General features: G+C 35.5%; 2 protein-coding genes across 22 annotated transcripts in view; both read right to left on the bottom strand.

Annotated features, from left to right (window-relative positions):
• Positions 1-2,068: 2,068 nt before the first annotated feature.
• On the bottom strand, positions 2,069-6,081 carry LOC115765397 (PDZ domain-containing protein 8). 2 transcript variants are annotated; one of them, XM_030708927.1, is made up of 9 exons: positions 5,999-6,067; positions 5,621-5,834; positions 5,300-5,542; positions 5,047-5,239; positions 3,710-4,976; positions 3,500-3,649; positions 2,814-3,437; positions 2,502-2,754; positions 2,069-2,438 (listed from the first exon to the last, which is right to left on the bottom strand). In XM_030708927.1, exons 2-9 carry the CDS (start codon positions 5,783-5,785, stop codon positions 2,220-2,222), a joined length of 3,114 nt encoding a protein of 1,037 aa, XP_030564787.1. In that variant the 5' UTR covers positions 5,786-5,834; positions 5,999-6,067; the 3' UTR covers positions 2,069-2,219. The 2 variants fall into 2 exon arrangements, with proteins under 2 accessions (XP_030564787.1, XP_030564786.1); XM_030708926.1 differs by having other exon boundaries at positions 5,621-6,081.
• Positions 6,082-8,708: 2,627 nt separating this feature from the next.
• Positions 8,709-22,924, bottom strand: part of LOC115765434 (voltage-dependent calcium channel type A subunit alpha-1) — a 91,692-nt gene continuing 77,476 nt past the window's right edge. For 5 of the 20 annotated variants that reach the window (XM_030708980.1, XM_030708985.1, XM_030708982.1 and 2 more), the window contains 7 exons: positions 19,956-19,992; positions 17,521-17,642; positions 17,166-17,329; positions 15,610-15,810; positions 13,746-13,897; positions 13,137-13,363; positions 8,710-13,081 (listed from right to left, as the gene is read on the bottom strand). In XM_030708980.1, coding sequence (XP_030564840.1) covers positions 12,931-13,081; positions 13,137-13,363; positions 13,746-13,897; positions 15,610-15,810; positions 17,166-17,329; positions 17,521-17,642; positions 19,956-19,992 — 1,054 coding nt within the window. In that variant the 3' untranslated portion in view covers positions 8,710-12,930. Of the gene's footprint in view, positions 13,082-13,136; positions 13,364-13,745; positions 13,898-15,609; positions 15,811-17,165; positions 17,330-17,520; positions 17,643-19,955; positions 19,993-22,924 lie in introns of all 20 variants that reach the window. The other 15 variants (XM_030708997.1, XM_030708995.1, XM_030708998.1 and 12 more) reach the window with 9 other exon arrangements.

Raw genomic sequence — 22,924 nt, 5'->3', positions numbered from 1 at the left:
GTCGAGATTACAATGTTGCCCTGACATGCAATAGGCATAATATAATGAATTAAATGTTCAATTAATGCACGAATCTGAATTTTCGAATGTTTTCGAATTGTATTTAGCTGATCAGTTCCATAAATACTGCCATATCATTAGGACTTATTCACGGAAAGGGTGTTATTGCATACTACGAAATCGTCTTGTCATCGTAAGAGCAATAGCCTCTGTTATAAACAGTCTTTCTCTTGGTCTGCTCTGTTCTGACAACGGAAAAGTGTAAAAGTTCAACACACTGAGAGAGAGCGAAAATTTCAGTGCGAATTTGATGCGTATACGCTCAAAATATACTCTATATACATACATATATGCATATATGTGTGTGTGTGCATACGTTCATATAGATCCGAACTTTGACGCATCTGATAAATTGCGATGTTCGGTTAACGGAACTATTGTAAAAATTTTCCGCACACTTGCTATATACTGATTATATATGCGCATATAAATGTATGTTTATGACTGTGAATTCGTTTAAAAATATTTAAGTTTTTGCGTATTGGTACATAGAAAGTTACTCTTCTGAGATTTTTACTCGCGGAACCCATTAAAAATTGGTAAAAGACATGCCTTGCATGTTTTTATACCCTGAACCCATTAAAAATGGGTATAAGGGTATATTGTATTTGTGCGAAAGCCAAATGTATGTAACAGGCAGAAGGAAGCTTCTCCGACCCCATAAAGTATATATATTCTTGATCAGCATCAATAGCCGAGTCGATCTAGCCATGTCCGTCCGTCCGTCCGTCCGTATGTATGAACGCAAGGATCTCAGAACCTATAAGAGCTAGAGACTTGAAATTTAGATTTAAGATGTAGATGCTCCTAGTTCCCGCGCAGATCGAGTTTGTTTCCGATAATCGGTAACTTACTCCGTTTCCAAGCAATCGATAAAAATCTATATCGATATCCTGTTTTTTGGGAAATTATGGTAAATAATAAGAGCCAAACTTGACATATAGCTTCCAAAATAGAATATTTATATATATATATATATATATATATATTTGATATTGGAAGAACAGGGTTCAGGGTATCCCCTAGTCGGGAGCTCCCGACTAGAACCTCTTACTTGTTTAATATTATGTTCATGCAAATAGCTTCGGTATGCAAAGTAAGTATATTGATTCGACAGCTTGCAAGTGCTAAAGAGTTCAACACAGGCAGAGAAAAATAATATATGTATATTTTTTCAAATTTATATTTAATAATGCTTTATTTAGTAAATATGATTAAGAAAAAACGCGTAAGATGCCACTGAGAGCGCAGCGCGAGCTCCGTCAGGTGTGGATGGATGAAGTATAAGGGTATTCCTTCGTCGTGCACTCTCGACTAGTGCACTTTTACTTTTTTACATGGTACACTTTGGGTGATTCGTATTCTGATGAATGTGAGAAATAGACTGTGGAGCGACTTGTGTAGTATATACTGTATATACTGTTGCCAACATTTTGGCAGAGGGTGTTTACATGTCGTTATCACCCTTACCTGTGATCAAAACTGAATTGTTTGTTGTTTGTTTTGTCCAAATTTTGGTATAACATCCCCGTAGTTGGGGACACTTACCATGCAACATATGTTGTATGCGTTTAATCTTTTTTAAAACGGTAATCAGCTACACGGGTAATGATAAAAATGCAAGCGATATAAAATACTAGATTTTAAAAATAAAATAAAATAATCTCATCATAGAAAAATCTAACCAGCCATATGTAACTCTTTTTGGTGCAAAACAGAATGAATTTGTCGGAGGGACGGGAGCCATTTGACCTTCGCGACGGAGGGTAATATCTTCTATTATCTATATATCTATATATCTATAAAACAGCGGAATTGGAATATATTGTTACTTTGTTAATTGAAGAAGTTGATTGTGGAATGGGTGGGACAGGAAAGCATGCGATTGCACAGATGCGTGTTGAAAATGTTACCGGCTTGACCAAAATTCACGCGAAAATAGTTGCGTCGGAAAATGCTAGTGTAAAATTATTATGTATATTGATATATCATATATGGAAATTGTATTAATTTGACAAATTTTTAAATATACAAATTCATAGGTTTGCCGGAAAAATTGCCTTAAGAATAAGTTATGGCATTCACAAATTAAAAATGCCCATTGATTCACTAACACATTTACAGTCAAATACGTAACAAACTTTATATTTAAAAACGTTCTATTGCATTGCGGAGCCCTGTGCATGTTGTAGACCTGTGCATAGATACAACATGATAATACTCAGGGCTTGAACTCGTTCCTCGGACCTAGCTTTTGTGCAGGCCATTGATTTCCATGGCGACTCCGATTCCATTCGGTGTGTGGTCGCCTTTTCAGTATAATTTAGCATCGTGCTGCCCTTCGATTCCGCATCTAATGCACCCTTCAGTTTTGTTAGCTTCATTAGAAATATAAACATTTTACTACAAATGAGACTACATTGAATTTAAAAGAGACTGACCAGTTCATTTATTTTGGTCACTCGCACGTCGGGGGGGACTTCCGCATAGAGAAGCTTACTGTAACTCTTAGCCAGGCTCATCAGATCCTCGTTTCGGGAATGTTTAATGATTGGTTCAGTGATGAGAGCAACTTGATCCAAAGTTAATGCTGTAAACTCCGTGGGAAGAGCCTCTAAATGGGGCGTAATCATCGCAAAGGGATTTGGATTTGAATGGTGATGTTGCGAGGTTTCTTCTGTTATCGACGACTTTCTAAATCGAATAGGTATGCATTTAATTTCAGCTCGAATAGCCTCTGCAGGTTAACTTACCGCGACGGCGTATGCTGCGGACTCGGCGGTAGACTTTTTGAGTTAGCCTGTGAGCTGTTTCCTGAAAGGGAGGAGACTATGCCTGGTATGTCCAGATTGCTGGCTTGTCGCTTAATTCCCTGTGTCAGTATACCCGTTAGACTAGCTCTATGCACGTCCATATTAGCACTGTGCGTTTGCTCAATGCTGCCTTGCGACGAAGTCTCTTCCGTTGTCATAGAGCTTAAAGACTTGGGCTCCAAAATATCAATATATTCGGCCTGTGTGATTGTAAACTCTGGCTTGTTGACTATTACTGGAGGGGCGAAGAGAGTGTTTGGTATTGACCCAGAGTAGTCGACTGGACCACAAACGGTGGCGCTCTGGCACTTGGCAATACACTTTTTGTGGCAGCACATGGTACAGTCCTTACACTGCATTGCATCCTTTAGCCAGATTTTCTTGCCACAAAAATCACACTGCGTAGCACGGTGAAAATGAGTACGGATAAAGTTATGTGACTTCGATGCAGCCATTGTACTAGCCACACCAGGAACTGAACAATCGCCACAAATGTTTAAAGATTTCAATGACACAGTCTCCCCGCTATTTTCATTCTGTACTTTATCATTTGCAGCTGATTGGCTAAAATATGTACAATACACATATTACGTAATGCAGCTTATGTACAATTTATAAAAATATACCTGGCTGGAGACTGCGACTTGGTAGTACTCTTGACTGTGCTCTCACTCGCAGTAGCATTTGGATTTCCATTCCATAAAAATCCAAACAAAATATCTCCGAAGCACAGGTTGGGATTGAACCCAGATTGAGTGGACAATGGATGTGCTTTTCTGTGGATCCAATCAAAATTATAAGAAAGGTATAGCCCCTTGAGAATTTCTTGAACTTACACTGGCAAAAGAGTTGGCGGATTTAAAGCTATCTGCTTTAGGGATTGATTCAGGCTGGTCTCGCTGCATTCGACTAATATCTGACCGACCTGTAAGTTGTAATACCCCAACAGTATGCTCTCACCTGCGCACTTCCCAAACACACATACATTTAGAAAGCGACTCTTAGCATCCAGCTGAAAATTGCACATATCATCCATGCGTATAAGTGGGCTGAAGGTGCAATCGATAGTCGAGTGTTGATAGAAATAGTTGACTTCATCGAGTGGCTTGTCGCCCATACTAGCTACCTTATCTTCATTCGGGCAGGGCATTTTTGAGGGAGTGTCGTCCAATTTGGATTTGTCTTTGTCCTTTGGACTGTCACCGCTTTCACGACTGATGGTCTTCTTGATAGCTTTTGCAATTATATTTGATTTTTTTGGGGAGTTCGTTAAAGTAGCACTCAGACTAGACTCGGTGTTGCGACCATGACCAGCCTTCACTAGTAAATGCTTGGGAATCATCTCGGTGTCGTCAGCGTCATGTTTAAGAGCTACAGGAATGTCGCACAAATCGTCATATTTCTCTAGATCCTCCAGAATGGCATAGTTACGTATGATTCCGGGAATGATACGCTCGATGCGCAGGTAGCAGACTGTGGACTGTAGGTTCTTCACAACCTTCGCAATTTGTTGAATAGTTGTTACCTGTTTGCCCTCAATAGAAACAAGTGCATCACCAGACAACAGATTAGCCTTGCAGGCTGGCGTGTTCGGCAGAATAGACTCGATCTTCACCACCTGACTGCTACTTTGTTTAAACACAATACCTATCTGTTGATTCTTGGCCTTGTGTATAACCACATCCATGGAGATTAGCACGTGTCGGTTATCTTTCTGATGTGCCTCAATGAAAGGTACTGGCGCCAGCGTTATAGTACAGTATATGCTGCTGGTTCCCGGCCAGGCCATCAGCCGTGACAACTCCGCCACACGTACGGTAAGATCGCCATTGGGCTGTATGTCACAGTCACTTGTCTCTTCATCCGCCGCCCAATGGAAGAAGGGTTTGTAACGCAGCTTATAGTTGGGTAGGGTATGTTTGCGGCGCACTGCTTTGCGTATTTGATTTGATATAAGATTCGTTATGTTAGATTGCATTTGGCGCCCTTGGTACTTTGACTCGATAACTAAGTTAAGTTCCGGGTCACCTAAGAAGCTGAGGGACCAGTGAGTGTATGGCTTCCGAGTAAACTGTAGCCGTGCCATGCCAGACAGTTGTGTTACTAATAATGAAAATCAAATTAATCAAATTCACATTCATAAACTCAGTAACTCCTGCTTGTATACCATTACCTTTTAGCATTATGGAACCCTTTTTGCCCAGTACCATATCCGCATCAATTGATGTCGAGAAGTTTCCGATATAGTTAATATCCAGTAACAAGTCTAAGTTCTCAATGCGCTGCTCGTCGTCGTCAAGTTGGACGTTATGCACCGAAAGCGATCTGATGTTTGGAAACTGGTCTCCCAGCTCAAGTTCCCTAATCTGGAAAAGAATTTCATTAGAATTGCATATTATGTAATGACTTAAGCTTATTGACTGCACCGTTAGCTTGTCCAACAATTTGCCTGTCGTGGTTTTTGTAATCAGTTCATCCAGTTCAATGGAGAGCTTTCGATAAAACCATTTTCGCACACGATTCGAGTTTTTAAACTCATGGAACAAGAACTGCATAACAAAATTTAATGATATTAAAGTCGACGAGCCTTGATCGCCTTTCTGATGTATCTCGAAGTTTCCACCTTCGTTTTGTGCCGTATTCAGATTACGGGCGGTTTGTTTAATGTTCTAAAAAGGAAACAATGTTTAGCTGTTATTTCCGCATACATACATACATTATGGAAACACGATTCACAATCAACTTACCAGGGGTAAGGTGTATCTGGCATTAACCTTTTTTTGTTCCTCGCTCTCATCCGGTAAATTTGAAAACTTTATAAAAAGCAAATACTGAAGCAATATCATAATTACTCCGCCGATTAGCAGAAATATTAAACAGAGCAACAACACATTAGAAAAGGGTATCTCCATATTGTGACTATCGTAATTTACGTCTGTTTGTTAAGTTACAGGAAACTTTCTGCCGAGTAAATATTTTTTTCCAGCTTAAGTGCGTGTATCAAATGAACTTGCAGTCTTTTTAAGTACGACTAGATATCTGCATGTACATATCAGATTTACGACTACATCAGACATCGTCAATGTGTTGACCTTTTGACAATATAAGTTGAAATGCTAGCTAACCACTTCGTCCATTTGAATATTGACGTTTTTCACTTTGATATTGATATGTTTTTGTCAAATTCTTGTCCCACAATAAAGTGAATCTCGATGGTTTCTTAGTGTAATACTGAATGCGCTTATATAAAATCAATACTCTTACTTCCTACCGCGCATGACAGTTAGTCAGCTGGTTTTTATATTGTTATGAAGATTCTAAGCCAAAGCTACCATATTCCAAATACTTCGTCACAATCCTCACAGCTGATGAGACTTGCTGGGATGCAAACATCTTACTAAAATGTGCGAGGGCATTGTCGTAATGACACGTAGTATTTCATTTATACATATATAATGTACGGCGTAACATAGTAATAGAACCAAGGCCTTCGCACTTATTAATAAAAGATTGTAAAATAGTCACGCAAAGCACGAGGAAATGTATGAAAAAGATATTTAGGCAAAATATTTAAAAAGATTTAGAAAAATTGTATTTAACGGGCTTAAAAGTGCTTTTTAAACTAATATGTAAAAATATTAAGAATTTCAATACAAGCAATTTGTTTTTTTTTTTTTTTTGCATCCAATCATGATACGATTTTCTTACCTATATTACAAATTTTGCTCTTGTGAATTTCAAAAGCTTAAAGGCATAAAAAATCATTGATTCCTTATCGATTTCAGGGAACGTAGGAGAAATAAAAATAGTTTATTACGGTCAATATGGGCGTGCTACACGGCTTAACGTAAGGACAATTGGTTAACCTAGATATTTCATGCTGCCAACAGGAAAGAAGATGGAGGTAAAATGAGTCGAAGGGCGTGATTGCGGCAAGTCAGTCAGAATTCAATAGAGATACATTTTGAAAATAAAATGTACAGATCGAAAAAGCGTGATGATTTGGAAGGTATATCTCCGCGCGGAGTTATGTCGTTTTGGAACGTCGTATCTCCGCGCGGAGTTATGTCGTTTTAGAACGTCATATCTCCGCGCGGAGCTTTGTCGCTTTGGAACGTCATATCTCCGCGGGGAGTTATGTCGTTTTGGAACGTCATATCTTCGCGCGGAGCTATTACCCGAGAGATATTACCCGGGGTAGGTTCAAATATCAAAACTTTTTTGAATATTTTTTTGGAAAATCTCGGGTAAATATAATCTGATTTTAAAATATTTTACTTTTTTGAATTCGTACGGATCCCTACTATCATATGGCATTCAAAGAAATTAAAAATTGATGGGTTGGAAAAAGTTGTTGACCAAAAAACGTTTCGTTGGTATAATCAATCGTTTTTGTTGATTTTTTTAGACTATCTCGGCCAAGTAACCTCAGAGTCGAAGCATTCGCCAACCAATACAAGAGACCTCTCTGAGAGGTGTGTAGTCAAAAGGCTCAAGAAGAGATACTTTTGAGACCTCCTCTAACCACGACACAGGAGCAGCCCCAGAGCCCACCGACTACCTACGTGACGGTGCAGCCTTTCTCAAAGAAGACGGCTTTGACGTTTGTCCACGATAAAGCCTGAGGAGCCAACCAGGATTGGCGAGATACCACCTAAGTTAACGGTTTTGTAATAAAAATGTATGCTATTTTTTGATTCAATACAATAAACATATATAAGTTAAAAAAACAAACTTTTTTGACGAATTTTTTTTGAACTCTCCGGTAAATATATCCTGTTTTTGAAATGTTATACCTTTTTGAATTCGTACGAATCCCTACTATCATACGGCATTCAAACAAGTTAAAAATTGATGGGTTGAAATGAGTTGTTGACCAAAAAACGTTTCGTTTGTAAAATCAAAGTTTTGAAACGTCATATCTCCGCGCGGAGTTATGTCGTTTTGGAACGTCATATTTCCCCGCGGAGTTATGTCGTTTTGGAACATCATATCTCCGCGCGGAGTTATGTCGTTTTTGAACGTCGTATCTCCAAGTGGAGTTATGTCGTTTTGGAACGTCATATCTCCAAGTGGAGTTATGTCGTTTTGGAGCGAAACGTTTTTTGGTCAACAACTAGTCTCTAGCTCTTATAGGTTCTGATATCCTTGCGTTCATACATTCTTACGGACGGACAGACAAACGGACATGGCTAGATCGACTCGGCTATTGATGCTGATCAAGAATATATATACTTTATGGGGTCGGAGAAGCTTCCTTCTGCCTGTTACATACATTTGGTTTTCGCACAAATACAATATACCCTTATACCCATTTTTAATGGATTCAGGGTATAAAAATCAAAATATTGTGTGGTGAATATTAAAAATTGACTAATGAAGGAGGGCATATGGCCCACTTATAACTCACATAACAAAAATAAAATGTAATGCCTAAAGCGTAGGCTCCAGCAAGATACAATTTGTAGCAGTTTCTTCGAAGGTGCAACCGCAGCTAATAATAAGTGGAATTGGGCTTAGTGACAACAACTTGTTCATATATTACTGACTTTAGCAATGTTCTTTGCTATTCTTAAGATCATATCAGCTACTTGCTGTAGCTCTAAAACGAACTCCAAAATGGACCCCGTACGAACGGCCATACAGGTAAGAGTAAGAGATTGCTCAAAACCTTTAGACAAGAGGAATGAAGCGCAACATTGGGGCCCATAATGAGAAAATGTTGCGTTTATTGTAAGTTAGTAATTTTCTGGTATTCATTTAGTTTAGTTTTTTTTTTATTATGTAATTCCTTTACTTTGTGTAAAATAAGAAAGTATTAATAGGTTTTATTAACAAATTTGTTGAAGGCAGGTATTTATGTTATATGTTTGTGTATATCTTGTATATAAATTACAAGTCATTTTCATAATTAATAATTATTAAATTTACTTCAGTTATCATTTACTCTAGCTTTTCTTAATATTATATTTAATATTTAAACTGCATTATTACTTAGTGTACTCAGTTAAGATAATTTATCTATGTAGGTATATATTATAATGAATTTTTTTTTTACCATTTTACATTAATATCTCTCTTTTCTTTAGCTTATGTTGCTTTCATTTGGTTGCACTTTGCTTGTAAAAAATTAGGAGCTGATAAGAATTAGATTTCTCATGTGACTTCCAATCCAGACTGTTAATAAACCACCCAAATTTACAATCATAATAAAAATAACCGCTTCATAACATCTTAATACATCGAACCCATCGATGAGCCATCAGATGAGCAACAACACTTGAAAACAAGAGTGCTCTAGTCGAAAGTATCCTTGTACCCACCGTCGAGCTGCCGTAATATGCGTCCGAATATCCTTTCTTACCCACAAACGTAAATCATAGATACACTCACACACAAACACTTACACTCACACACAAGCACTTACACTCGCACACAAGCACATACAAGCATATACGCTGTAGGCTGCATGCTTTATGCAGCGATTGTGTTTCTTCTTCTTCCAAAAGCTCCATACGAGGCACAATTATTGAGGGAAAGGGAAATATTCTTAATCTGTGTATACTACACGAGGACATACCAAATTTGTAGTCTCTACCTTATATAATTTCCGAGATATGGAATTGGGAGGAGATACAAAATAAACAGATAAACTCGCTTTGCATTAAATATACAATGAAATACTTCGAAATGGATTTATACAAAGGGATAGACTCACAGACAGACGAACATGGATAAATCAATAAAATGGTTCTTTCATCCCAAAAAAAAAAATCTAAGATAATATGAATATTTATTTTTATATACCAGACTACTAGATCGGCTAACATCGCTTTCCTGATAAGGAAATCGGTGAAGAAGCTGCCCACTACCTATTACATACACTTGCACAAAACTATATAATCATTTTCAATGGGTACAGTAATTGGAAAATTCATATTCTGTATAATGTATACAATTAGATTGACTATTAATACAAAACGTTAAATATGTACTGGAACTTGGAAGAACAAACCGAACACAAGGATGTCAAATATGCATGTTAAGATATTTAAGTACTAATTGGTTTTTCGCATGACAAGAAGGGGCATGGACGTTGCTCTTATGGTGGGCAACCAACTACAAGATGAACGAATCGGAGACCTTAAAAGCGACTCTTAAATACTTAAGAAATTTCTATTGAGATCTGGATTGACAAAGCCTTGCTTATGAGATATTGTTGTCGAAGTTTATCCCAACAATAGGCGTCTCTCATACACTTATAAAAGAGTTCACAGCTGGCAAATAAGCGGCTAAAAAAAAAGTTTACAAGCTAGGCCAATAGTAAATTACTTAAAACATAAGAAAAAGGTCCAGGGACAAAACAAATTTCAACTTTTTTTACAATTTCTTTTATAGTTATTAATTTTGTACTTAATAGGTCGATTTTATATTTTTATTTCTTTATTTTTTCTTTTTTTTTTGGCAATTAGGTGACTGCAAATATTCGCAGGTTGATTTAATTGTACTAATGTTATTATAAAGCCGTTAGCGAGCGAACTGTGAATTCGGATGTCCATGTACATACATACAAACATACATTGTAGATACTAAGGTGTGAATATTAAATCACGGATCGACGTTATACATATTCAACTTATAAAGAAAAAAATAAATAATAAATAATAACTTTGAGAGGTGTGTTGTGTTTTAATAGTAGTTGAATATTAAAGGCACACATTATATGCCATTTATTACTTTTCTAACATAAAATTTTGTTTTTAGTAAATTTGGGTTCACTTAGCTTTGACTCTTAAGACTTGTTAAACACGATTGTATATGTCATGTATACATTCATGTGCGTAGATAATATATTTACATCAGTATGTATGTATATATGCACATTTGACATGCACTTAGCTGCGTTGAGTTTAAAAGATTGATGTAACTATCGAATATTGTGTTTGATAATGTAAAAGTAGTATTCAACTAGCCTAAATACAAACTATATAAATATGTATCGTATGTACTATTTAAAGTCAATCCTTTAGTTGGTGTTTGCTTTCATACGCTTGATACTTTATATATTGCGTAAATTCGCATTAATGCTCAGCGGTTTTAATTTTAACTTAAATTATGGATTCATTTTTATTTAAATTACAATATTTGTGCGCTCTTCAATATTCCCTCGTTCAACATCTACATATTCACAGATTTAACTATCTAAACGCTTACTGGTTTTGATTTGGAATGTCAATAGTGTTTATATATGTAAATGTGATCTACATGCGTTTTACATCTTTCACCAGGCTGCTTCTTTATCTGTTGCTATGGTTATCTTAGGGAAAATCTATTGTCAGACTCGCTCAAAAATGTATCTATGTATGTATGTCATGGCTGTCTATGTGGTTCAATACTTAAATACTTATATACCTATCCATGCATATCGTTTATGTGTGTATGTAAGTATACGGCTGCATGTACATATATGCAATGTTACAAAGCAACAATTGGATTAGATCAAGCTTAAATATGAGGCCTTATAACAGAAATCAATCACGGAAACATACGGGAAACCCTCTACCAAATTTGAACAGATATAGAAAATTTTGTATATCCTACGCCAACAGAATAACAAATATACATACATATGTACAATAGCATACATACATAAATATGAGAGTGCAATTTTTGTATGCAATAAAGGAAGACAACAAAAATGCATTAACATAATAATTTTCGACCAGCAACATAATTATAAATACCTATGCACATGGAACTGAAAATAGCTAAATTTTAGTATACTTTAATACCAATGGATCTTAAGACACTTACATGCACGCAAGAATTGAAACTCCATCAAAATCACGCACATACATACACACACACAAACACACGCACATACACACATACATACACATACATACTTATCAATGCTTAAAACATAGTATGTACTTAAAACAGTATTTCTCGCATGCATTTTTTTTTTAAATATCCGCACTAATGTACACAATTCATCCGTATGGGCTCGAAATGAGTTCTATTTCTGCTAGCATAATCGTAGTCGTAGATAAATACATTACATAAAAAATTTGATATCTACAATAATATTTGATAATATGCACAATCGTATAATAATAAAGATAGTACTGCATTTAAATGTACATAATTGAATTATTAGCTTTAAATATAAACAAGACAAAAACGCTTGCAAATGGGTTACAGATTTATCGAGTTATGCATGTAAATATGTATTAAATAACTTACAATGTATGCGTGTACCTACATATATATATATATATATAGATACTAGCTATTTAGAACTATGTATGGCTACACATATTCGAAATATTTTTAGGCCTTACATACAATGCGTTTCACATATTTTATGACAGAGTCTAATCAATATTTTTTTTTTAAGTTCTTGTTTCGGGGTCTTATTTTTAAGCGGGTTCGGAATTTAAAGTGTATGATACGAATGTTGCTGGTCTTCTGGTGTAAGTTTCTCATAATCTTGAATAGAGCTATGTTGGCAATAATTAGGCGCGATAAAATCGGCAGATAACGCAAATCTATCATTTAAAGTGGCGGTATTATAATTTATATCGTTATCTGAATAAACCTTTTGAATAGGGACTGATGTTGTTTGATTACTTGGTGTCATTGGTATTGCATTTGTTGCTTTGCTTAATTTTCTGCTTACTAGTATATCCGATAGGGGCGATGTTGTTCTTGTTTCTGGCAATGACAGTACTATGCGGACTGGTATTGCTGACGGTGAGGCATCGCAATGCGAATACTCGTAGCTTGTGTCTGGCTGTCCTGTTAAGAATTGTTGCGATTGCGGCTGTCGATTTGGGTTTAAAGCATATGCTTGTGAGCTGCCTTGAGCTAATTGAATATCGAATGCTGTTGCTCTTGCTTCTAATGTTGTTGTGGTGGTAGTATATTGATTTATTTTGTTTCGTATCGTATCAAAATTGTGATCTAAGTTTGGTGCTGATAACGATGACCATTTGGCCTGATGCTATACCCAGATCTGATCCTTTGGATTACGCGATCGCAATCAAAGCCTTTGCTAGCACCAATCCTCCTCATCCGAATCGGAGTGTCGAGTATTAAGTCCGCTCTTTGGCTTAAATCCATTAAGAACTGGAGATGGCAGTACACGACCCGTTCGGCCCATAGCCAACGCTTGTTCAAATGACAACGGTGCTATATATTCCAGTCTGCGAGAAATATTCATTTTATTTCAAATATGTTTTCAAAATAACATAATATTACCTTTCTCTTTCCACTTCCCGCTCACGTTCCCGTTCACGTTCGTACAACTCACGTTCCCGGTCTCGATACTCATAACGCAGGTCATACTCGTGCAATCGATCTCGATCTCTAAAGCGGTCGCGATCACGATCACGTTCTCTACTACTATAATACACTTCTCTTGGATCCCGCAGTAGGTCGCGGTGATGTGGCAGCGAGTGAACACTGTGGGGTGTTGAGTGGTGTGTCTAAAAGTATTTGAAGTTTTAAATGCATTAATGTAAATCTAGATATATTCAACAGGCTGATTGATGGGGATTAACGCAGAGTCTAAGCCGTAGCAGCTAGAAAGCTGCACCTTTCAACCGATCGGATTTAATTTAATTTTTTAAAGCAATCGATTCGTATTTTACTAATTTTAAAAATTCAGCACCACTCGCGGAAAATAGATGGAGCTGGAAGGTTAATTTGTTGGTCTTTGGGCTATTTAATTAAATATTTTTCCATCCGGTTGACTTTTTACCGAGTTCAAAGACTTCCGCATTCGAAATGGATCAATAAACTCCTGACAAACCCCGGCAATAAATGCTAGGAATACACATTTGCGCTACCATAAGTGATTTTACGTACGTGGGTTGGACTCGCATTCAGCTTTGGAAAATTAATGTTGGTTGGCTTAAGCTGAAGGGTCGACGGTTTGCTTGGAGTCGGTGGTAGGCGTCGTCCAATGCCAGCACGACGAGAGGCCAACGTTGGGTAGCTGTGCTGTACATGCGGGCCACCTATTGTAAACATTGGACACAAAATCAGTAAGGCTTGTGTAGCTCATCAGTAATTTTCTAAACAAGTTAACGGTTTGAAGTTATGAGATAAGCATAAGGACAATATTCGGAAACCATACATATATAGAATGCAATTTTTTGTTGTGCGTTCAGTTTTTATATAAGGCATACAACTTTTAAGTAATATTCGAACTTAATATAACATATTACTCCTTTTGCAAATATTGCATTGACACTATGAAAACTGAACATTGCTTATATAATAATACAATATATATATATATATATATACATATATATATATATATATATATATACATATATATATATATATATGTATATATATATATGTATATATATATATATATACATATATATATATATATAGATGTACAGTTAATAACAAAAGATCCAATTATTATTTTGGCATCAAGGTGCACAGTTACATAGATGATTCATTGTAAAACGTAATTAATTGTGGTAGCATGCATGACTGTGAGCTATACATACAAGTTTAATGAGTATATAGTTTATTCCAAATGGTATAGAGACAGAAAGAATGAAACTAGAAAAAACGTAACAGTGCAAAATATGAAAGATATACATATAACAACTTTGGTTATACACCCAACCGATTTCAGAATGATAACCATAAGCCCATTTAGTTAACTTTTTTTGCGTCTGCAAATGGAAATAACGAAAATAAAAATCTACCCACAGCTTTAATTCGAAATGAGGGCAATGATAATATGATAATGAGGAATAGAGTCCCATATAGCTGGCGCCCAAAAATTGTTGGACTATTTGATTTAGTTTTTGCATTGACAGGTGTTCATCGATGTAAAATTATCATAAAGGAGAAGCACATAGATTCTTGGTCAGTAATTTGGGCATACAATGAATTTTAGGTATATATATAATTGACTAAAAGTGCGTATATAACGAGCACTGCCCTGATACATAATATTTATGCACGAGTCAAAGAGTACCACACAATTATAGAAGACTATGTGTTTGTTTAAAAACCGTCATCAAGTTCACTCTTACTAAAAATGTTAAGTTAATTCTGAAAATTTGTTTGTTCATGCAGTCTTAGATAGGTCCCTAATTTAGCCCCTTTTTCGACTGATATGCGAAAAAATTTGTAAATTATAGTCTTAAAGTTGTGCTGTATGCATATAATATCTTACAACCGTTTAGTGAAAGTTTTTGTTGCCAAATTCTTTCCGTGTAGTTTTGATGAGGATGAATGTTTGTACATAGTATATTTAGGTAAGTGTATGGGCACTAGAGATATGAAATGAACGCTGCTAATAAGAATGTTTGAGTACGAGTACAAGTACATACATACATACATAAGTATTGTTCAATGTGAAACGCTAACAAAACTGAGAACTGTGTAGTTATGATTTGTAAGTAGAATAGAAAACTATTTGATAATTGAAAGCTTATAATGGAACGTCTCATGGCATGACAATACATGTACATGTTAAGCATTTTAGCAGCTGTGTACGAGTAAGCATGTCTGATATTTATATCTGATGTTTGTAAAAGTAGAAATGTTTGAAGAAATTTGTGTAGAAGAAAGTACTAGCATATATAGAAAACATGTTTTTGGTTTTGATTTTCATATTGATTTTGATTGTTATAGTGTTTTTGATTTTGATATTGATTGAATTGTCAGCTTTAGTTAACATGTGCTAAAGATGTACCCATATCAATCCCATAACCAAGTCTGTCTCGTTCACGCATCTCCTGAAGTCGAGCGGGACTCGGCGATCGTGATCTTTGACATAAACTTGTTGTCCCATATGTGGGATAAGGCAGTTGAGTGCGTTTACTGCGAGACAAATGACCACCATAACGAGAAGGCGAGGGCGAACGGGCCGGACTTGTCGATGCTGACCATGAACCTATATTGTACATATAACAACAATAACAAAGAAAAACAACAATAATTAAGGATGTCGGGGCACAACAGTTTACGTATTGTAAGATTCTTGTTAAAATCGCTATAATTTGCATTTTTTTTAAATATTTAAATTTCATTTTTTCTTTTTGGAATAACAAAGGAAAATAATTATACGAAAATATAAAAATTATAAAATTAAATTGAAACGTATAATGAATAAAAGACATCTTTAAATGCTAATAAACTGTAGACATATAATCATAAATGTATTGTATGTAACTAGGATACTACAACATTGTTAGATAAAACTTCGGTCGCACCGAATTGTAATGTATGCACTTTATATATAACATTAGCGTTTGTAGAATGCCATTGATTTTATTCATAATTTGTTCATAAATATTTGACATTTTCTATTCACTTGACGCGATATTTTACATGCGAAAGCTTCTTATTTCGCAGCTTCTTGGAAAATAGTATTTTTTGTTGTCATTTGAAAACACAGTGAAGGCGTTTAGTTTTAGATAAATTTTCGGTAACTACATGAAAATGTATTCAAGTACTTATGTGTTGCCCGTTATATCAATACATGTATGAATTTTCTATGCAATGAATTATATTTCATTAATATCATCATTTAACAATAATTTGATTGTTGCAACTAAATGTTGCGAATTTGTCCTCCACTTACATATGTGGAAGAGGAGCAAGAACGAAATATACTTAGATACATGAGTGTAAGACGACGATTTGTCTCCGATATAAGTTGTAATATCCACACATTGTATTGGCCAATAATGTTTGTTAAGGTTTTATCTTATGCTTTTTGGCAATGTGCAATGTGACAATGGCTCATTCGACACTATTCTTTATATATTGTCCCAAAATGTTGCTTTCAGCCTGTATTTAACTCTGGTGCGTTCTCTTTCTCTTCGTTTTCAACTATTTCACACGAAATATCGTTTCGCATGGTGATTTCATGCGTCAGCGCGTAATAAGACAATAACAGTCTGATTAAGTTCAATACGTTGCCATGTTTTGCGTGAGGTGCCTACCAAATTTGAAGAGGCCCTGCGTTAAAATTTCACAGGTGGTTTTTTTTTTCGCATTTCGCGTCAAGTGGATATAGGCCTAATAAATAAATTGTAATTTTACAAAAAATATTCAAGCCATTATTAAACGCATTTCTAAGCTTGGCTGACATTTTTCTGTAGTGGGAACAAGAATAATGTAATGGAGCGTTAAGAAAAAATAAAAAATTTTTAGCGGCCAGGTCACATAAATTTTAAAGTGCATCAAATACATACATTATAGTACATACATAGAAATACAAAAGCAATAGTTTTGGATAAATACCTCTTGGATACCGTTGATGACTATTGCTATGCCTAGGATGTCGAGTCTCCTTGACCATCTCTACAACATTAGATACGGTATCGGAGAACCCGATATCATGATGTATGTATTGATGGCCGCGTCGTCTAGGACTTGGCGATCTGGCCAAAGGAGAACCGTTGTGTCTGTGACGGAACAAGATGCAATTGTTAAGTAAACAGGTAGTATGGACATTGGGCTTTTGGTTATATTAGTCATTAGAAGCAAAGTTAAATTTTTTGTTACCAATTCGTATAAAACCGATATTTTTGATACACAATCAGGTAGAGATTGATTAATATTGGAAATTTTAAAGACAAGCGTATTAAAATATTACCTCAAGCTAGGCGAATGCCGATGGCCATTTATATACGAATGTCCAGGATGTAAATGGCCAGCATCGGGACCAGTCAGCGATTCTTGTGATGGATGTCTCGACGAATCTTGTAGATCCAGCATCTAGTCAAGAGAGTTAGATACTCAAGTTAGTGTTTTAATAGAATAAAATGAATGATATCATTTGTAATCAGCCGCAGCATGTTTACTTGAGCTGTCAAACAATTAACTAAGAACTGTTCATATTTGAATACTCTATATAGCCTACAGGCATCAAAATGTGATTAAAGCTTTTTGTGTTTCGCAAGCTGACGGCTTTCAAATGAATTCATTCTTTTTTTTTTTTAAGTTTAGTTGGTTTACAATAAAAGCTACAAATGTTACCAATGCTCCATATTGGAGCGCAGGGAATATATACGTATAAACAAAAGCAACAAAAGAAATATAAATACATATATATATAGATATATATATATGTAAATATATATTTTTTTGCGTAGGTATTTAAAGGGGATATACATATATAATATGTAAATTAAAAAACAATTATTACTTCACTGCAACAAAATACATATCCAAATGCGGTTTTAATTGCACTAGGTTGAAGTATCGAAAGGTTCTTAAATGCAGGATAACCTAGTTTAGGGCGTGTAACATTTAAACAATTTCATACACTACTTAAAGTATACATGTATGTTTATTTACTTGAACACTTTAAAATTAATTTAGATTTTCGGTATTGGGTTGTATTTTATGTACTAGTTACGTATTATATTTTTTCTATCTCATTGAAGTTTTCTTTTTTTTAATTTGATTCTTGATATCAGTATGCGATTTTCTCATTTGTGTTACTTATTTCCTTCTTTTTTTGATGTGCCAATCATTAAAGACCCAGATTAATCTACATAATTGCAGTTAAATGTTGTCCTATATTTATGTAAAATCAAGTGACATATTGGCCAAATGAATCAAATATAATAATAAAAAAGATACCAAATTTAAAGTCAATGTTATACAAACAGACAAATGATGCTATATTACAACTCTATGCACATTGTAACTACACTAAAAACTAATAAATACATATACATATGTGTTCATCTATACTTGTCTAAAATGAGTAAATATGGCTGTAATTCAATGCAGAAGAAGCAAGCAATCAAGTGTACAAAAAAAGTAAAAAATGAGCGTGTGAATATTTATATTTACAGCTAAGAAACATCTTCATCTACTAATTATACATAAAAGTATACATATATATATATATATATATTTATATATATATATATGTTTTTACATGCATGCATTCTCCTGTTAGTCGTAGTTTAATAAGCTATTTATGAGCACTTTTATATATTGACAATTATTTTTTTTTGTATCTGATTGCAAGTGCTGGTGGATGTGCACCTAAGTGACCTGTCCAAATGTCCATGATCAAGTGTCGAAGCTGATTTACTTACCACATGTTGACTATATTACTATGGACTTTAAAAAAATAAGGAATTTAAGCTATTTACATAAATTGTTCTGGCTTCTGATACCGAGGCGGTACATCTCACTGACGAACTTTATAAGAACAGGCTAAATTGACACGGTAACGAAAATAAACAGTAGGGAAGCACCAGAGCTTTTACATTTTTTAAATTTGAAACTACTTTTGTATATAATGGTCCTAGTTGCCATATTGTGAAGAAAACTTGTTACTTTGAGACACAAAGCTAATTAACAATGCTTCGGTTTTAAAATGTCCTAAGCACATTTCTATATTAAAACTAAAGCTGTAAATTTTAGGTTCGTTTACTAAGCTTCAGTTTGATCAGAGTTCGCATAGGTAGCTCGTTGGCGCAGGCTTCAGAGCTGCCGTAAAAGATGCAATTTCAACAATTTGCTAATTTTGTTAGTTTAATGTCGGTTTACAGCTCCCCTGGCTCCATTGCGCTGTCAAAGCAATGCTTTGCGAAACTCTGTTATCAACTTGCAACATTTGCCGAAGGAATGCTTACGTACATAGTACAAGTACTTATACATACAGATCAACGATCAAATTACAACACTGATTATGAGTACTAAGCGAAGATTTGCTTCTCTAACTGATCAATAAATGGCTATGCAACATTTATGTATGTATGTATGTAAGTTACTATTGAGTAAGCGCAAATTGCTTAACATAAAATACACAGCAGGGATGTACATTTATTTCTATTTGTACATATATACTTATATTGTTACATACATACATAAATGTATATGTAGATGAGTGAGCGTATATTCAAAGATACTAGTGTTTTACTTCGACTTAAGTAGATGGTTTTTGAACAACATTTATATCGGAAACGGATTATGGACACAAAGAGTATTCACATATATTCATATAATACACAATTATTTATTCTTGTTTAAATTTTTAGAATTTTTGATAATTTCTTTTTGGTTTACCGCTTGGAGTTTATCAAACTTATTCACCTTTTTGTTTCTGAAATTATTTAAAAATTAGAAAAAAACAATTTACTTTTGTAAATGTACAAAGCACAAAATTGTAAATGTTGTGTTGTTTTGTGAATTTACAAATTGATATTTGCAGACCTATACATATTATTTTGCGAATTCATATATGTATGCATAAATTATTTATGTATGTATGCCTGTGCTATGTATGAAAAGAGTGTTAATGGGTATGCATATGATATTGAACTGGATGCGATTCTTGAATATGTCACATGAAAATTTGGAAGAATGGGCTTTGACTCGGAGATACATTTTTCTGGTCGAAGTACCCTAAAAGTGTTAGTACTTACTTAATCACATTTAAGCATTTCTAAGCGCTCGTCTTTTAAATAAAAATAAAAATAAAACTCCAAAAGCACTCATGGGCTATTTTCTGTTTTGTTTGAATATACAGACAAATATAGATCGGTTTATTCGGAATCTAGTAATTCGCAAAATGATGTATTAATACAGTTGAAACTCGATTATCCGTGCGGCTTAAGGCACAGCTCTTTACCCATAAGCGCATAATCTGTACTTAAAGAGGTTTTACAAGAAAAAAGCTATTTTCTTATATTTTTTATGAGAGTGACGCTAATCGAGGTTTAACTGTGGATTTAAATAAAAGTAAGTAAAGTATTAAAAGTACAGTGGGTATAATATACAAGAAGGTATATTAAGATTTTCTTATCTCCAGCTTTTATAGTATCTGAGATCGATGCGTTCATGCAGACGTACGGTCGCCTCGTCGTCCTGATTAAGTATAAACATACAAAGATTGTCAAAGAATATGTCATAACAAGGCAAAATCACCAATAGTCTTTGGAGACAGATATGACTTGTGACACACCAAGTCGACTCTTAGGAAGCAAACGCTATGTGGCAAACACCACCTCCCCCGCCGGGGAGGTCCACGTGATACCACCTGAAAACGAACGATGTACGGCTAATCAGAATGGGTCACAGGTCTAAAGTCATTAGGATTCAATGTATTATATGCAAGCTCGTCAGATAGGGCTAGAGCAAGTATCATATATAAAAAAAAGACACATTAATGCAATTTTCTGTTTACACAGCCAACTTCTCTTATACTGGGCTGCGATTCCAATTCCCACACCTTGTGGGAAAGCAATGAAGAAAATTAAAAGGGGTTAGACACATTTAGAATGCATCACAAATAAAAACATTCCAATATGTAATAGGGGCAACACCCAAGCCTTTCTTGTCCCCAGCTCGGCAGAATACCAAAGTTAGGAAGAGGAGGAATATCGTGGGTAAGCAAGGTTAACATAAGGTAGGAAACTACAGGGCATCAACCTACCATCCCTTTCTGACCAAGCTTTTGGCATCTACCTGTAATCCGTAAAATGGAAAAAATACTACGATATTGTCCTCATTGTCCACTCCCATGCTCAAAAGAAATTGAGCATAAGTATGCTCAACGTGCTAAACGTAAATTAAACGTAACCACCACAGTGGAACAGTGAACTCTCTCATCTCACAAAGGAGACAAGAAAATCATCCATGATCCATCTTCCAAAGACTGGAGGCCATACAAAGATGCATTAAGACAGTAAACAGAAGAAGGACGAATTATTGTGATGCGCTGGACAATATAAAAGATACACCAAAATTTACTTTCTAAGGTACTTGCTAAAAAAACAAACAAGAACCAACTTGGTGAACAGACGGCACAGCAACCAATTCATCGAAAGAATCGCTAGATCTGCTGTTGAAGTAAGGCTTCACTGGAAACTACACTGAACAGCCGCAGTACAATGGAACAAGTAACTTCTTGCTTCTAGCCAAGTCAGTGTGCCTTGGTGGTCAGCCCCCCCATGGTACGCCTAACACAGGTCGGAGATCAGATCAATTTGCTTAACAGCTGCTACATCGACAAGCTGCAGCGGCATTCGAACGTGGTCGCCAGGGTCGCCAAACATATTTAATGTTCTTTACTGAAATTGCAAAAGTACCAAGATATGGCTAACTAATGTTGGAGAAAACCTTACTTAAATATCGGACAGTGCGAAATATATGGGAATGATATTGGACGCAAAACATTATTTTAAGCGAACTTTAGAGGAGAGAATAACCATGTATCGCACTCTACACCACCAGAGAATTCTTTGTTATAAGCTGGGAGCCTGGTAGCCAGAATCATCCAAAATTAACAACATGTAGAAACTTACAGGATTAAAATTAGACGCCTGTGCAGGCATCCGAGGAGCTGTCAACACACTCCTAAACTTATTGCAAATCGACCTTCATATAATGCTCATCTGTTAAGTAAAAGACCAGTGAACTGTGCTTTGAAAGAAAATATACCACAAACATTCCCTCTAGGGAATTATGGGAGAGGAATCTGGTAGTCGACGCTCGTGAAGTTTCCTTTTACACCATCGTTTCTAAGATTGCTTGGCAATTGGCGGCCGGACTGCACTCGGAGAGTTTAAAAATCAAATCGTTTAGCTATGTGGCAGACTTTGCAAACGTATTCCATGCTGAGGTCTACGCAACATGAACGGGAAGTCAGAAACACAAAAGTGTCGATATACGCAGATTGCTTTAAATAACATTTAGGTCTCTATCCTCATACAGAACAAGCCCGAAACTTGTGTCCGACTGCAAGAGGCCATTGAATACACACCCGGGTTATATATATTCTTGGTCAGCGTCAATAATGAAAAGAATCTAGACGTGTCCGTCTGCCTGTCCGTATGTATTAGCGCATCGATCTCTGAACCTATAAGAATTAGAGATTTGTAATTGATCTTTGATTCTTCTTGAGTCCGCGCAGTACGAGTTCGTATCAAATGTTTGATAATCCGTCCTGTTTTCAATCACTCGCTGAAAATTGAGCATTTCTCAAAGGTAATCAAATTTACAGGCGAGTTCTCGTATAATCCACACAGATTAAG

Source organism: Drosophila novamexicana, unplaced genomic scaffold (genome assembly GCF_003285875.2).
Source record: "Drosophila novamexicana strain 15010-1031.04,08,12 unplaced genomic scaffold, DnovRS2.1 tig00000960-arrow-arrow-pilon, whole genome shotgun sequence".
Classification (NCBI taxonomy): domain Eukaryota; kingdom Metazoa; phylum Arthropoda; class Insecta; order Diptera; family Drosophilidae; genus Drosophila; species Drosophila novamexicana.
The sequence above is the reverse complement of the archived record's forward strand: the minus strand, read 5'-3'. Positions and strand labels throughout refer to the sequence as shown.

Excerpts from the sequence above, each read along its gene's own strand:
- LOC115765397 (XM_030708926.1), bottom strand. The coding sequence starts at position 5,785 with ATGGAGATACCCTTTTCTAATGTGTTGTTGCTCTGTTTAATATTTCTG. Across the intron at positions 5,543-5,620 it reads CCAGATACACCTTACCCCTG|AACATTAAACAAACCGCCCG; the intron begins GTAAGTTGATTG and ends TTTCCTTTTTAG. Across the intron at positions 5,240-5,299 it reads AATTGTTGGACAAGCTAACG|ATTAGGGAACTTGAGCTGGG; the intron begins GTGCAGTCAATA and ends ATTCTTTTCCAG.